Source organism: Lolium rigidum, chromosome 1 (genome assembly GCF_022539505.1).
Source record: "Lolium rigidum isolate FL_2022 chromosome 1, APGP_CSIRO_Lrig_0.1, whole genome shotgun sequence".
In the NCBI taxonomy this organism is placed as follows: Eukaryota; Viridiplantae; Streptophyta; class Magnoliopsida; order Poales; family Poaceae; genus Lolium; species Lolium rigidum.
Window position 1 is genome coordinate 71255202 of NC_061508.1, and position 13666 is coordinate 71268867.

Below are 13666 nucleotides of genomic sequence, written 5' to 3' on the forward strand. Positions count from 1 at the left end.
GAAATTGTTCATAGAGTAAAATACATTTTTATGCAAATTTTAAAATATTTAAATCTGAAAAATGTTCAGATTTTAAAAAGTTATTTCTTTTTAATTTGAATTTTTTCAATTTTGACAAATGTTCAGATTTAAAAAAAAATTAAAAAAAACAAACAACAGAAAAAAAAACGAAGAGATAAAAACGCATTACCTGATGTTGGGCCGCGGCCCAGCTAGCTACCCGGGACGCGCGAGGGTGTGCGGTATCCTCCCAGCGCCGACCAGGTCGGTGTCCAGGAGCTCCCGCGGGCGTGAGGGAGGAGGACCCCGCAACTCTCAGTTCAATCGGAGCCTGCCAATCGCGTCCAATGGAGGAAGATCTCTCAATGGGCCTATGAGCCTAGAATAAATACTGGGCCGTGAGCGAACTGAACGCAATCCGAGCTTCACCCCAGGTGAAAAAGCCGATTATCAGCCCATGTCCAAAATAAGCCCAATTATTCGCATCACACCGTCCTGTTGCCGCCGCCGCCGCCGCCGCTGAAGCGCGGCTATGGCGCGGTGGTCGTCTCCCAAGGACCCGCCGCTGGAGGCGGCCCTCCGCCGCAACCGGCGCTGGATCGTGAACAACCAGATCAAGCGCCTCCTCCTCCGCTTCCCGTCCCGCTCCGCCCCAGTCCGCCTCCTCCAGTCCCGCTTCAAGACGCTCGACCTCCTCGGCCGCGCCGCCAACTGGCTCCGCAAGTACCCATCCTGCTTCGACATCTTCACCGGCGACGGCCCCTCAGGGAGCGGCGGGGAGCTCTGCTTCGGCTTCACCAAGCGGATGGCCGAGCTCGTCGACGCCGAGGAGGCCGCCGTCGCCGCGTCCGAGCCAGCCATGGCCGACCGGCTCGCGCGGGTGCTCATGCTCGCCCGTGGACGCCGCCTCCAGGTCTCCAAGCTCGCCGCGCTGCGCGGCCCGCTCGGCCTCCCCGACGACTACCTCCTCCGCGTCCTGCCGGCCCACACCGACCTCTTCCGCCTCGCCAACCCGTACCCTCACCGCCGCAACGCCGCCGAGCTGGAGCTGCTCCGGTGGGTTCCCTCCCTCGCCGTCTCCGCCGTCGAGGCCGCCGCCTCCGCGACGAACTCCCTCCCGAGGTTCACCTGCTCGTTGCCGTCCTCTTGGGTCAAGTCCCACGAAAAGATGGAGGATTTCAACTCCACGCCTTACATTTCGCCCTACTCGGAGGACTGGGCGGTGCCCAGCACGGACGCGGAGGCCGAGAAGCGCGCCGTCGCGGTGGTTCATGAGTTCCTTTCGCTCACCATGTGGAGAAAGATTTCGGTTATGAAGCTTGAGCACTTCAGGTGGGAGTTCGGGCTGCCGGAGGACATTGGTAGGCTGCTGCTCCGGCATCCATGCCTCTTCTATGTGTCGAATCGATACAAACTCCACACGGTGGTGCTTCGTGAGGGTTACGACGTGTCCGAGCTGAGGGTGAAGGATCCAGTGGTGGCGGCAAAGGATAGGCTCGGGGAGCTCATGCAGGAGGGGCTGCACGAGTATAACCAGCGGCGGCTTGCTGCAAATTTGGAGAACAAGAGGAGGAGAGGCGATGTTGATGTAAAGAAGGAGGAAGAGGAGCCGGAGGATGAGGCAGCACAATTGGTTAGTGCAGAGAAGAGGGAGGAGAGGAGGAGGTTTTACAAGGTGCTGTTTGGTGATGACAACCGGTGATCGATTTATGTAAGCATGGGGCTCCTTATATCTCCATTGCTGTAATGTTTGTCCACTCTCACTATGGATTGAAGCAGCTACCCATGGATGCAGTGAGAGTGGCATTGCTGAAGGCATGAGTCTGCAGGTGAAAATAATTCGGGTTGGTGTTGTTTCTGGTCCTAGAGGATCTAATTCCTGACCTGCTACTGTTTCTTCTAAGAAAGTCTGAACGTGTGTTGAACAGCTGCAAGAATGCCACCAGCTGGTTAGTTTGTTCTTTGGGTGGATTGCAACAATTGTAGCAATCTCTCATATGGATAATTCCGTGTGAACAGTTGATGGGATTTGGCAAGGAGAACGATTTCTGTGAAGGAAGGCAACATATTGATGACATGAATTAGTGATGTCTGTGATAAAGATGGGAAGATTTATATGATAACTTGACTTGGGAGTGAATCAACAACAATGCAGACTGGTGCTGTATCATCGCATAGAAGAAACTCATAAGCAGCAAATGCTCCTTATGAAAGGCACTGATATTGTTTGATCTTTGAGCACAGTAAGAGTTGTACACTTCTTCTGGATAGTGTTTTGTGCAACAATATCTTCAGCCCAGGAAACGGAACCTCGATGCGCATGATTTAACATTTGAGGTAACTATTTCCCTGGATTAAAACCTTTTCTCCTGTATCTGTACACATTTCTTAGGACTATATTTTGTTATAGTTGAACTCTCTCATGTGTTCATTTAGGCATTCCAGATATGAGCTTCTATAGATATAAAACTTTTTCAGAAAGTCGTTTGTGTGTTTTGTCTAGTCATTTTTAAAATAACATATTTTAGCGGAAATACTTTTGTACACACACGCATGGGTGTGGGTGTTTCCGTCACCGTTCATTTATTCCCCGAGATTCGTGCCCACCATGGTAGATGGAAAGATTCCTTTCTCTTTGGTATCATTTAAATTTTACTGAGATGATTCCTCGTCTTGAAGTTAGCACTTATTTGCATATGCCAATTTGCCAGCGAGTAGAGAGGACTAGTGTGCCATTGCAGTGCGGACTGAGCGGTACATTTATATGGCACAGGCGACATGTGCGCAAATGTAACCTACAGCCTGCTCACCGGATGTTGACTGATGAGTCTTAAATAAAAGTAACAAAAGCCAAAACACAAGGATACATAAATGAGATTTAACAGCGTCGGATCAAATGTGGCTGAGAGAGTATTGGAAAATGAAGATCAACACAAAGCCGTTGAAGAGAGTCGCCAAGCATCCCAGCCATCAAATTCTGGATTTATTCATGGTCTAAAAGCACTTCCATCCCTTGCTTTTCTGGTGCTGTCATATCCACCACCATCTCGTTGCTACCTTTCCATCCTGTAAATGTAATTATTCATCATGGCATTTCTTGTGAACATTTGTTTATTATCTATCTTTTCTTTCACCCAGAAGGAGGAGAGATACCTTTGGACATGTTGAACCCGCGGTTTTCTAGCTCTTTGTACTCTTGGCATAGCGCACAACTTTCACAGAACATGTGGACGCAGCAATCCATGAAGGGTGATCCGGGGAAGTTGTATTGTGCCCTCAGTGAGGAGCGTTTGGTACAAGAATACAGCCAGTGGCAGCCAATGGACCCTAGCAAAACATATAGAGTCCCCTGTATGCAGCATGCTGAAAACAAGGAGAGTCAACTAACAAGACATTCAGTTTTTCTGCTTGAACCCAAGAGAAAATTATAAGTGCACCACGTACATGATGAGCCTTTGTCCGTAATGTCAGCAATGCGGCCAAATGTAATGCAGGGGCACCAACATGTCAAGCAACCTGTAGCGTTAACAAAGAAAATGAAATATCAACGACTAATTGATATTGTACGTTATCAAAAATCTCCACACAACAAGAACATTAGATGATAGCTTTGCATACATGTGCCGCAGTCTCCAAAGGAGCCACAAAGCCCAGTTAACCACTTTCCCACCTTGCTGGTCATTTGTTTGATAGATTATGATCTGTGGAATATCGAAATAGATGGTGTGTACTGTGTAGCCGGGCCTTCTTGAGCAACATGATCCTGTTGGTATTTATAAAGCAGCAGTGATGTAGTATCAGTGCGGAGTATCACAAGTGTCCTCCGAAAGTACATTCATTGCAGCATTTTTTGTTGTTTTGTGGGTGTTCTTTTGCTTCTTGCACTTAACCTTGTGTCTGCAGGCTTGGCTCTGAGTTACTCTTTCCAAGTACGTCAATTCATATCCAATTGGCTTGTCCGACCAGATTGTTCCTACGGAAAATCCTACGCTCAATCAGCATTTGGCAGCACTTTGGAGCTTCCAGTTTGGTGGTAACGCTGATGCCTTTTTGTTCAGTTCTTTTTACTGGATTGGTGGGATAAAAATAATAACTGTTGCGTGTTGACTTGAATGTAACAAAGGGGCGCATACTTAGTGGTAAAGTAAAAGCAGGAGCCGAAGCTTTGATGTTGACTCAAATAAGTTTAAGTTATGCAATTGATGAGCTGGTGACAATTTCAATGTGAATCCGAGTTGGATAGACTCTGCTGCTCTGCAAATTTCCTTGTTGTAGCTCTATCCTTAATAAAAGCCCCAATTTTTCATCGATGTTATCGAATTTCTTAATGATCTCCACTTTGGTGTTTCTTTTTGGCATTTGCCTTTGATTTTTTGTTGTTCAGGGAGGACATTATATCTGGCTCTGCCATCTGTACTGCACAGATGATCGGACCTACATGTGGCCAAGATACTAACATTGTTAGACATTGGTCCTTGTCTACGCACTGAGATGTACCATTGTTGGCACACAAGGGTTTGCACTTGCAAGTATTGAGCTTTTTTTTTTTTGCTGAGTTGGCCCAGACTTTTCTTTATTTGATTTTAACCTTATGCCCTATGTTTTTATGGAGCAGCTAGTATTTGTCCTTTAGGCCTTGTTTACTTCTAAGGTATTTATGGGGATGGGAGGGGATTATTTTGTATCCCGGAAAATCCCCACTAGTCGTTTACTTCTCCGGTTTTGAACCAAATAATCCCGAGATATACCCTCCCATCCCCACATTTTTTGCCTAAATCAAAAACTCTCCATTATACTAGTGTATTTTTGGGGAAGGGTATTTGAGGGGATTGGGTGACACCAAATCCCCTCCCATCCCCATACTCATTGGGGAAAAAAATACGAGAGAAGTAAACAAGGCCTTATGGAGCAGCTAGTATGAAAGGCCATGATTAGTGAATATTGAGTCTAGCATTGCTAATTTAGTGACTCCTTTCTGTCACAGCCACTGGCATGCAGTGCAACCTGCAACCTCACAATATTTATCAAGTTGCAAATCACATAATATGTGTTGACTGCTGATGTTGGAATGTTGAAGCCACACATAAGAATAGAAGTAAGTAATTTTGGCAATTTGAGAATTAAACACCACAATGATCATAAGCCTGCTTTATTTTCCTTTTGGGTGGCATTGTTAACATTGCAAATCAAAATTCACATAAACCCATTAACGCGACAGTTTAAATCACCACAAGCAGTAAATTCTGGAGCCATGTATGCATGTTCTAGAAGCACATCCCTTGCTTTCCTGGTGCTTTCATGCCTTGCACACACCCCACCATCTTGTTGCTCCCTTCCCATCCTGCAAATGTTGTGAGGTGGAGCATGATTTAGTAATGTTGGTGCCTTTCTGAACATGAATTTTCATTCTCGGTAAGAAGCAAAAACCTTTGGCCATGTTGAAGCCGCGATTTTCCAGCTCCTTGTACTCCTGGCATAGAGCACAACTCTCACAACAGAAGTGGACGCAGCAGTCCATGCACGGCGATGCTTCCAAGTTGTATTGCGACCGTATCGCCGATCGTTTGGTACAAGAATACAAGCAGTTACAGCCTATGGATGCTAGGCAAACATAGATGGTCCCATTTATGCAGCATGCTGAAAACAAGGGGAATCAGCCAAGAAAATCAATGTTTTTTTTATGCGTTACCCAATCGCAGATTCGAAGGGAAACACTTACATGTGGAGCCTTTGTCCACGATCTCAGCAATGCGACCGAAGGTAACACAGGGGCACCAGAAAGTCAAACAACCTGCAAGATCAGGAGACGGTATCAAACATTGACGAGTACTTTGCATTCACTGATTACTGAAACACATGCACAAGAGGCGCAAGAGGAACGAAAAAAGGTATCTCTGCATACAGGTGCCGAAATCTCCAAAGCAGTCGAACAGCCCAACCGACCACTTCCCAACCATGGTACTAGTTAGTTTAGTAGTTCTGTGAAATTTTGATCTATGAAGTATGGGAACAGATGGGTACGAGGTTTGCCTTTGTGTGCAATCCTTGATGTTGTTGATATTTATATACTCGCAGTAACAATGCAGATATGACAGAGTCAATTACTTTGACAACCAATTCCAGTGCAGCATTTTTGTTGCATTATGGCCTTTATCTTGGTAGTGACACTGAATGTTGTATGATAATTGTGTGTTTACAGGTTTGGCTTTGAATCAGTCCTTTGAAGGACACCGCGTGCAATTGGCATGTTCTACTTTGTGTCATCCTCCCTGAAAATCCCATGCTCAATCAACATCTGGCAGCGTTTTGGCGCTTCCAGTTTTGGTGGTAAGTTCCATGCCTTGCCTCGTAATTATTATTTATTAAATTGGCTGGATTGTAATAAGTAGATAAATAGGCTGTTAACTGAATCACTGTGTTCATCCGGATACAGGACATGGGTATCATGCCTGCTGATGAACTTGGTAAACATGTCCTTTTTGTAAGTAAACAAAACATCGCTTCATATGGAGATTGAGGTGCGTGCCGGCAACCCATACTGGGTGAAGAGGTACTCGCTCAAACTCACTGGTCTGCCAACTGGAGTTACATTAGAGTAGTACTCCTGGCTGTAGGCGCTGTCTTCTGCTCCTTGTAATCCTACTCACCAGGCCATTATATGCTTGCGGAAGTTGAAAATTCTATGACGCCCGAATGAAATTTTTAGAAACCGGGAATTGGCCAAGGGAGGTTTTGCTCTGAATGGTTGCGAAGGGAATCACCTTTGGGTTTCAGTTAAACTACAGTAGTTTAGATGCTGTTTAGTTACTCTAGCCATCACATCCACCTGTAACCCAACAATGACATGCATCCAAAGAAGCCGGCCAGCCCTATCCCAGGCCTGAGCCAAGCATATAAATTAAGGCTTTTGCTTAGGTGCCCCCTCCCTCACCATTTTTTTGTCCCCTGTGAACGGCCATGATCCCAGATACCTTTTCGTGGGCTAACTATCCCTTCAACTTTAGTGATTGATTAATTAGGCTGTTTTGGTCAGCTGCCTTCGTTTTGTATGCTTTTCTTCAGCAGAAATTCAATTCGGCTCCCGGGTGCATATGCTCCCTCTAGGCTCTACCAAAAAATAATATTTGAAATGTCAAAAATATTTGACAAAAATTCTACATGTACATCTCCACAATAGATGTGTGTTCGTCAAGTTTCCGCGAGAAACCAATATTTTTTGTGGTCTATGTTAAAAAAAAAAAATTTATTTTCGGAAAAACCTTATTTTTAGTGTTGAAATTTGTCTTTTTACACATGCCACGCGGCAAATCGTTTTTTCATGAAACAACTTTGCAAGTGCACAACACGTGAAGATTTACGTGCGAATTTTTCGTTCGATTTTTTTGAAATTTTAAAAAATGTGTAACATGTATTTCAAAATAAAGGAAGCATACGATCCCATGTGCGAAAACACCACTCCCTTGAGCGCCCGGAAAATGAACTTATCTCTCGCTGCTACATTGGTATGCTGCAGGTGAACTGACCTTTGTGAGATTTAAGATGGAATACTGACATTTTTTTCCTTCTTCTTACAGTGCTCCGTATATTAATACACTGAACCCTCTAGTCGTCCGTGTGGCGGGTTTGCATGATGTACTTGTTAACTTTGAGATTAAAATGGGAAGCTGCTGATCTGATCAAACTGATTGGCTACTACAGCTAGTAAGTCAAGTCATAGCTTGGCGCCCAGGCATGAGCCAACCAAGCAAGCAAGATGCACCCGTCTGGTCTGCTGCCTTGGTTTTGTATGCTCTTCAGAGGAAACAAACTTGCTATATTTTGTATGCTATAGATCAATGACCTTTGTGGTGTTTGGTTTTGTCGGGTTTTTCCTTAATTAACCGCCTATTTTATGGTTTTCTAGATCTGGTTTTTCTTATTAACTGGACAATTTTAATTTTTTTATAATGCAATTGCGTTAGCTCCCACCCTCTGATGAGGTTTCGAAAAAAAAAAAAAAACCTTGCAGCGCCTCCGTGTGTTAATCCTCTAGTGGTCCATGTGGCGGGGCTCTGCTCGCTGTATTTGTGAATCGTGAGATCAAGACGTATACAAGTGATCTGATCGGGTTCTCGAACTGATTGGCTACAGCCAAGTCAACGTACGAGCACATAACATGCATCGTGAGTAGAGAATTGGGAGGAACCATTGGTGACGCTTAATTAAAGTTTGCTGGATCATGACTATGGTATGCGCGAGTGGCAGTTAAGTTACTCTCTCGGATCTAAATTAATTCACTTAACTTAACTTTGTCTAAATGCGGATGTATTTATTAGACAGTTTGTTGATTAGATACATCTATATCTAGACAAAGTTGAGTTAGGGAGTATTGAAACTAACAAGTGGCAGCTCGATGTAGATGTCAAATTAAGTTGTGTCCCTCAAACTCAAACTCATTAAAACATGGACGTTTGCTGGATCATGACACACGTTATGCCCGAGTGGCACTTAAGTTACTACTAGTGGCAAGCAAGCAAGAGTCACTTCGGAGCCATGTAGATGGATAGAAGGATGAAGGATGGCGATGTCCAGTTGGGTCTTTACAGGGCGTTGACGTGTAGCTTCATGTTGTTCTGGCAGTGGCCCGGCTGGCCGCAGATGAAGTAGTTGTTGCCCCTGCGGAGCGTCACGGCGTCGTTGCCGGTGCGCAGCACCCAGCTGTGGTCGCTGTGCTTGGGCAGCTGGCAGCGCTGGTACCCCTTGCCGCCCACCACCGACACGTCGTGGTGCTCCTTGTCGTACTTGAACACTGCCGTAGGACATAGGTGCGTGTGTAGTGAGCAACAATGCATGGTGATATATAGCCCATGGAAGGAAGGCAGCGACGGCAAGGACTTTACCGAGCACGTCGCCGGCGTAGAAGGTCTTGCCGGCCAGCCACGAGGCCTCGAGGTTCTTGGTCCACCCGGCGTCGTCGCCGACAATGTACGTCGTCTTGGCAGCGGCGGCGCCAGCGAGCAGGGACAGGAGCACGAGGAGGGCGCCGGCGACGAGAGCTGCACTGCCTCTTCCCTGAGCTGCCATTGCTAGCTTCCTCCAATTCCAAACCGACCTGAGAACCAAAAACACGCGATCCGATGCGATGGCTTTTTTGGTTAGGCTTGGAATAAGGAGGGAGGGTGAGTACGTCCTGGTCGTCAGCTCACGATGTGGTCTTTATAAGCAGCCTAGGCGTGCGTCTGTGTAACCCGGGTCGGTCGGTCAGTCAGTCAATGGTGGTCATGCTATGTGTGTGTGTGGCACTGCTCCGGCGACTCATCCATGCCGCACGCACACGCCTGCCTCCGATTGCGTGCGCCGGATTCCACGACACTTTCGAGGCACGTACACTCCTTCGCCGCCGCCGGCCGGCCCCAGCGCACGCATGCACGCGATGTCGACCGACCCAGTGCGGCGAAGCTCCAGTCCGACGCGGGAGCAGCGTGCCCTGTTTTCCTCCTGCTGACTTTTACGTCGTTCCTATGCTGCTACCCGATGGCCCCCCAGTTTGTCAAACTTCCAGCCAGTAGCACGATCTGCGTCTGGCTTTGTCACACACACTGACCGTCCGCGCGACCCGATCCATGATCTGCGCCGATAGCAACAAGGTGTGGGAACCAGCTGATCCACACTAGTACGCTATTACTCCTCAAATAATAACTTTATTTTTAAAAATACTCATCTTTTTCTAGATACGGATAGATAGGGTTTGAATGGTGTTGTCTAACCTTATTGTGGGCGTGGTTTTAGAGATGCACCTCCTATGAGCTTCCTGATGCGGTTCTGAGCGAAAGCTCCACGACAACATCGCCCACATGCACAGTTTTTCTTGTTGAATGCGTCAGAAAGGAATCTCGTGTTGCTTGTTGATAAACCCCAAGCGCAATAGATAGTTGTAGCACCCCTCAATATGGATGTATAGGGCATCAAACCATAGGTAAAACTATTTATTTTCTCCAACTAGATTTTCACAATTCTAGCTATCTATGCATTAAAAAATAAATAGAAAATAGTGATTGGTTGCTTGAAAGTAAAATGCAAAAAATTAAATACAAATAAGCTTAAAATTGCCTGATCCTCTAGAATGCAAGAGGACACGCCGAAGGTTTACACATATGGAAACAATGAAATATAAGCAACACAAGCATGCAAATCAATTTGCAACATAAGCATGTATGATTTATATAGGCAAAAGCATCACAAGTTCTAGGTACCAACTAGTGTGATCATATGATCAAATTCAACTACTATGGTGTCATAAAAGATGGTGTAATCCTGCCACCGCAGGTTCACCAACTGAGGGTTTCATATATACCAACTGAGAGTACAAGTCCTAGATACTCCAAAATGTACATCATCATCATCATGAATCCATCACCACCACCACCACCACCACCGTCACCAGGGAGCAATACACGTAGTAGTTCTTGGATAAGAAGGTACTTAGCTAGAGCACCTTGTGGTCATCTAAGATCCCAACAAATACATTACCTTGAGAAATGTTGTCAAAGATGTGGTTGTGAGCCACCATCAGAGTCTCAGGACTTAACCCAACGACTTCCATGATGGCGGCGTAGAGGCCTCGGTGCACATGAGGGGAACTGTCCCTCAGGACAGTTGCCACGTACCACTTTCACAACCTAGGTCATGCAGTTGATGGTGACCACGCCTCATCCACCAAGGATGACCTCTTAATCTTTTTACCACCATCAGCAACAACAACACTAGCTCCAACACCAAAGCTAGCACCAAGGACCACACCAGCAGTAGGGACATCATCACCATCATCATTCAGGGCAGTGGTCTCAGACTCCTAGGTCTCTATGTAGTTAGGGAAAGGTGTACCGAGAGGCTCACTAGAACCCATGGCAAATCTGCCAGTAGCCAGACCAAAGTAGAAGATTTGTTGCATTTGGGTGTTGTTCGCGATGGGCTTGTTCAGGTACTCGGCGTCCTTAGGGTTATCTATGACAGGGGACATCCAATGTGTTAGTACTGCTAGGTTTGATGAAATGGAAGAAATGACACTTTAGATGAACTTAAACAAGTGTTAGTACCATGATGTGGCCTTTGTAGTGCTCCACGTCTAAGCCAATGGTCAATGTGTCCTCATCCCCTTGTGCGCAGCTGTCAATGTGTCCTCATCCCATTGTGCGCAGCTGTCAATGTGCCCTCATCCCATTGTGCGCAGCTTTTAATGTGTCCTCATCCCATTGTGCGCAGCTAAGGGCTTTAAGCTTGGACACATGAATCCAACTGGTTGAGCCCCTTTTCAGTACTAACCGTTCTCTTGATGGGATCACACATCTTGTTGGGGACGACGATGGACGGGAAAACATCCCACTTCATAGTGCCCTTCACTGCCCCCCTTCACTATGCATGTGATATGTGCTTTGCTAGTTTTGATTGCCTTCTTCCTAGTTAACTCCACCGCAAGAGAGTGTTGTGAAGTGTATAAGTAGATTGCCTTGCCCTTTCCATCCGTTCGGACTTTTGGTTCAAGTGGCTAGTGCATGAACCTTAACATGGTATCAGAGCCCCAGGTCTCGAGTTCAAATCTTGCCTTTCACATGGTTTTCGCAATTAAGCCTAAAAATTGCTGTTACCCCCTCTTTAGCCACCGCTGATGTCCTGTTTCGGTGTGCTCTTCTTCTTTCACGTGTTGACTTTCTCTTCTCCCGTCACACGCGAGTGGGGGTGTTGTGAAGTGTATAAGTAGATTGCCTTGCCCTTTCCATCAGTTCAGACTTTTGGTTTAAGTGGCTAGTGCATGAACCTTAACAGAGAGCACATGCCAGGCATCGAAGGAAGCTCTACATTCTACGGATATGTGAGCATCGACAACGTCTCGGTCTCATCAACAAAGGATGACATGCAAAGCCAGCCATACGGTGACAAAAATCTTCAATCTAACACTACATCATGCACATCATTCAGTAACAACAATCAAAATAAACCATGTGGCCACATATCCACCCCATCCTCTACTCGGATCAATCACATGCCAAAAGACCTTAGCTACAAGCTCTAGGGCATGAAGTACTCACTGCCACTAGAGGACGGAGAAGGTATTAAAGAGCTCAGAGAAGAGGGGGGAGACCGCTTCCACCGCCGTCCTACATTGACCGAGGTAGATGACATAATTTACCTACTCACCGATGAAGATCCTTTTCGGGACGGAGATCTCGAAGGAGGAAATGGTGATGCGGAATTTGGTGGTGAGCCGAACGGTGATAAATAGGCACTACGAGTCGGCGGGAGGTGACGAAATTAAATCTCTTGCACCGACTTTTTGAGGATGTTTGCAAGCTCACGCCGTCTCCTCCCTTGCACGATCTTGGCGCAATTTCCCCCCTTTTTGGCTGCGCGAAGCTTGGCTCTCGAGAAACAACATCTCAGGCGTCCTCCGCGTGTAGGCTGAAACGTGTTTTAAGAACCGTGTGGGCCAAAATTGTTCGTTTGCCCGGGCAACAAAGCGGCCTAAATTTAACTCGCCAGAGAAGGGAAAGCTCATCATATGGAACCAAACACGCCCTTGCGAAAAATGTGTTGGCGCAGCAATGGCATTGAAGATTTATCTGAGGCCGAGCAGCACAATTTCAGAGAAGTCGAGCTCGGCGTTGCCGCAAGTGTCAGACAGGTCAACAATGGGCCACGCTGGGGTCAGTGGGCTGGTAAGTGGCTCTGTTGGGCTTGAAAGGTCCATCATACTCGGGTCGGTAAACCGAAGAGAAAACATCATTGTGTCAAGAAAAATACCTCAGTCATGAGTCATGACAAAGTATAAATTACAGCAGTGAAAACCCACAAGAAAAAAAGAAGAACTTCAGAGAACAACAAGCCACAGACAGTAAGCGGCGTCGACATTGATCGACCGAGCTCGTCTACCAGGCCTTGACGGCGAGCTTCATGTTGTTCTTGCAGTGTCCGGGCTCGCCGCAGATGAAGTAGTTGTTGCCCCTGCTCAGCGTGACGGCGTCGTTGCCCGTGCGCATCACCCGGCTCTTGCTGCTGTGGCGTGGCACCTGGCAGCGCTGGTAGCCCTTGCCGCCCAGCATCACCAGGTCGTGATGCTCCTTGTTGTACTTGAACACTGCGTGCATGCGTGCGCGCTGCGCAGTGAGCAACAATGGCGATATATATATACGTACGGCTAGGTAGCTAGCTGAAAGATGTGAGGGACGGACTCACCGAGCACGTCGCCGGCGTAGAAGGTCTTGCCGGCCAGCCAGGTGGTCTCGAGGTTCTTGCTCCAGCCGGCGTCGTCGCCGACGATGTACGTCTTGGCGGCGGCGTCGGCGGCCGGAAGGAGCAGGCAGAGGAGCAGGAGGCCGGCGACGAGCGCTGCGCTGCCTCTTCCCTGACCTGCCGCCATTGCTAACCGAAGAAGAAGTAGAGCTAGAGAAGAAAAGACGCGATGGGCGATGGGGATGCTTGGCTTGCAGAGATTGCCTGCTGGTTGTGTGGACTTTATAGACACTCAGCTGGTGTAGTGAGGGCATAGTTTGCAGGTGCGTGCTCAGTGCTCGCTCACACATGTTGCGCGTAACATGGAGATGGAGCTGGAACTCAGGTTGACTAATTCGCCCGATCATGCATTCTAATCGAGGCTCCCGGAGAATCAGAATACGATCGGACGCACGTGATG

At 47.1% G+C, this 13666-nt stretch overlaps 4 protein-coding genes across 5 annotated transcripts; 1 reads left to right on the forward strand and 3 right to left on the reverse strand.

Annotated features, from left to right (window-relative positions):
• The first annotated feature begins 532 nt into the window (after nt 1-532).
• Nucleotides 533-7657, forward strand: LOC124675451 (protein WHAT'S THIS FACTOR 1 homolog, chloroplastic-like). 2 transcript variants are annotated; one of them, XM_047211537.1, is made up of 3 exons: nt 533-2337; nt 6200-6327; nt 7575-7657. In XM_047211537.1, exon 1 carries the CDS (start codon nt 533-535, stop codon nt 1700-1702), a length of 1170 nt encoding a protein of 389 aa, XP_047067493.1. In that variant the 3' UTR covers nt 1703-2337; nt 6200-6327; nt 7575-7657. The 2 variants fall into 2 exon arrangements, with proteins under 2 accessions (XP_047067493.1, XP_047067486.1); XM_047211530.1 differs by lacking the exon at nt 7575-7657 and adding an exon at nt 6434-6529.
• LOC124647018 (cell number regulator 11-like) lies at nt 5265-5957 on the reverse strand. Its single transcript, XM_047187027.1, has 4 exons — nt 5903-5957; nt 5720-5791; nt 5428-5637; nt 5265-5341 (listed from the first exon to the last, which is right to left on the reverse strand). Exons 1-4 carry the CDS (start codon nt 5955-5957, stop codon nt 5265-5267), a joined length of 414 nt encoding a protein of 137 aa, XP_047042983.1.
• Nucleotides 7658-8579: 922 nt separating the features above from the next.
• On the reverse strand, nt 8580-9063 carry LOC124647029 (basic blue protein-like). Its single transcript, XM_047187035.1, has 2 exons — nt 8880-9063; nt 8580-8788 (listed from the first exon to the last, which is right to left on the reverse strand). Exons 1-2 carry the CDS (start codon nt 9061-9063, stop codon nt 8580-8582), a joined length of 393 nt encoding a protein of 130 aa, XP_047042991.1.
• Nucleotides 9064-12902: 3839 nt separating this feature from the next.
• On the reverse strand, nt 12903-13393 carry LOC124675469 (chemocyanin-like). The gene is made up of 2 exons (XM_047211549.1): nt 13210-13393; nt 12903-13111 (listed from the first exon to the last, which is right to left on the reverse strand). Exons 1-2 carry the CDS (start codon nt 13391-13393, stop codon nt 12903-12905), a joined length of 393 nt encoding a protein of 130 aa, XP_047067505.1.
• Between the last annotated feature and the right edge of the window lie 273 nt (nt 13394-13666).

Excerpts from the sequence above, each read along its gene's own strand:
- LOC124675451 (XM_047211537.1), top strand. The coding sequence starts at position 533 with ATGGCGCGGTGGTCGTCTCCCAAGGACCCGCCGCTGGAGGCGGCCCTC.
- LOC124647018 (XM_047187027.1), bottom strand. The coding sequence starts at position 5,957 with ATGGTTGGGAAGTGGTCGGTTGGGCTGTTCGACTGCTTTGGAGATTTC. Across the intron at positions 5,638-5,719 it reads CGTGGACAAAGGCTCCACAT|CATGCTGCATAAATGGGACC; the intron begins GTAAGTGTTTCC and ends CCTTGTTTTCAG. Across the intron at positions 5,342-5,427 it reads CGGCTTCAACATGGCCAAAG|GATGGGAAGGGAGCAACAAG; the intron begins GTTTTTGCTTCT and ends CAACATTTGCAG.
- LOC124647029 (XM_047187035.1), bottom strand. The coding sequence starts at position 9,063 with ATGGCAGCTCAGGGAAGAGGCAGTGCAGCTCTCGTCGCCGGCGCCCTC. Across the intron at positions 8,789-8,879 it reads CTACGCCGGCGACGTGCTCG|TGTTCAAGTACGACAAGGAG; the intron begins GTAAAGTCCTTG and ends GTCCTACGGCAG.
- LOC124675469 (XM_047211549.1), bottom strand. The coding sequence starts at position 13,393 with ATGGCGGCAGGTCAGGGAAGAGGCAGCGCAGCGCTCGTCGCCGGCCTC. Across the intron at positions 13,112-13,209 it reads CTACGCCGGCGACGTGCTCG|TGTTCAAGTACAACAAGGAG; the intron begins GTGAGTCCGTCC and ends GCATGCACGCAG.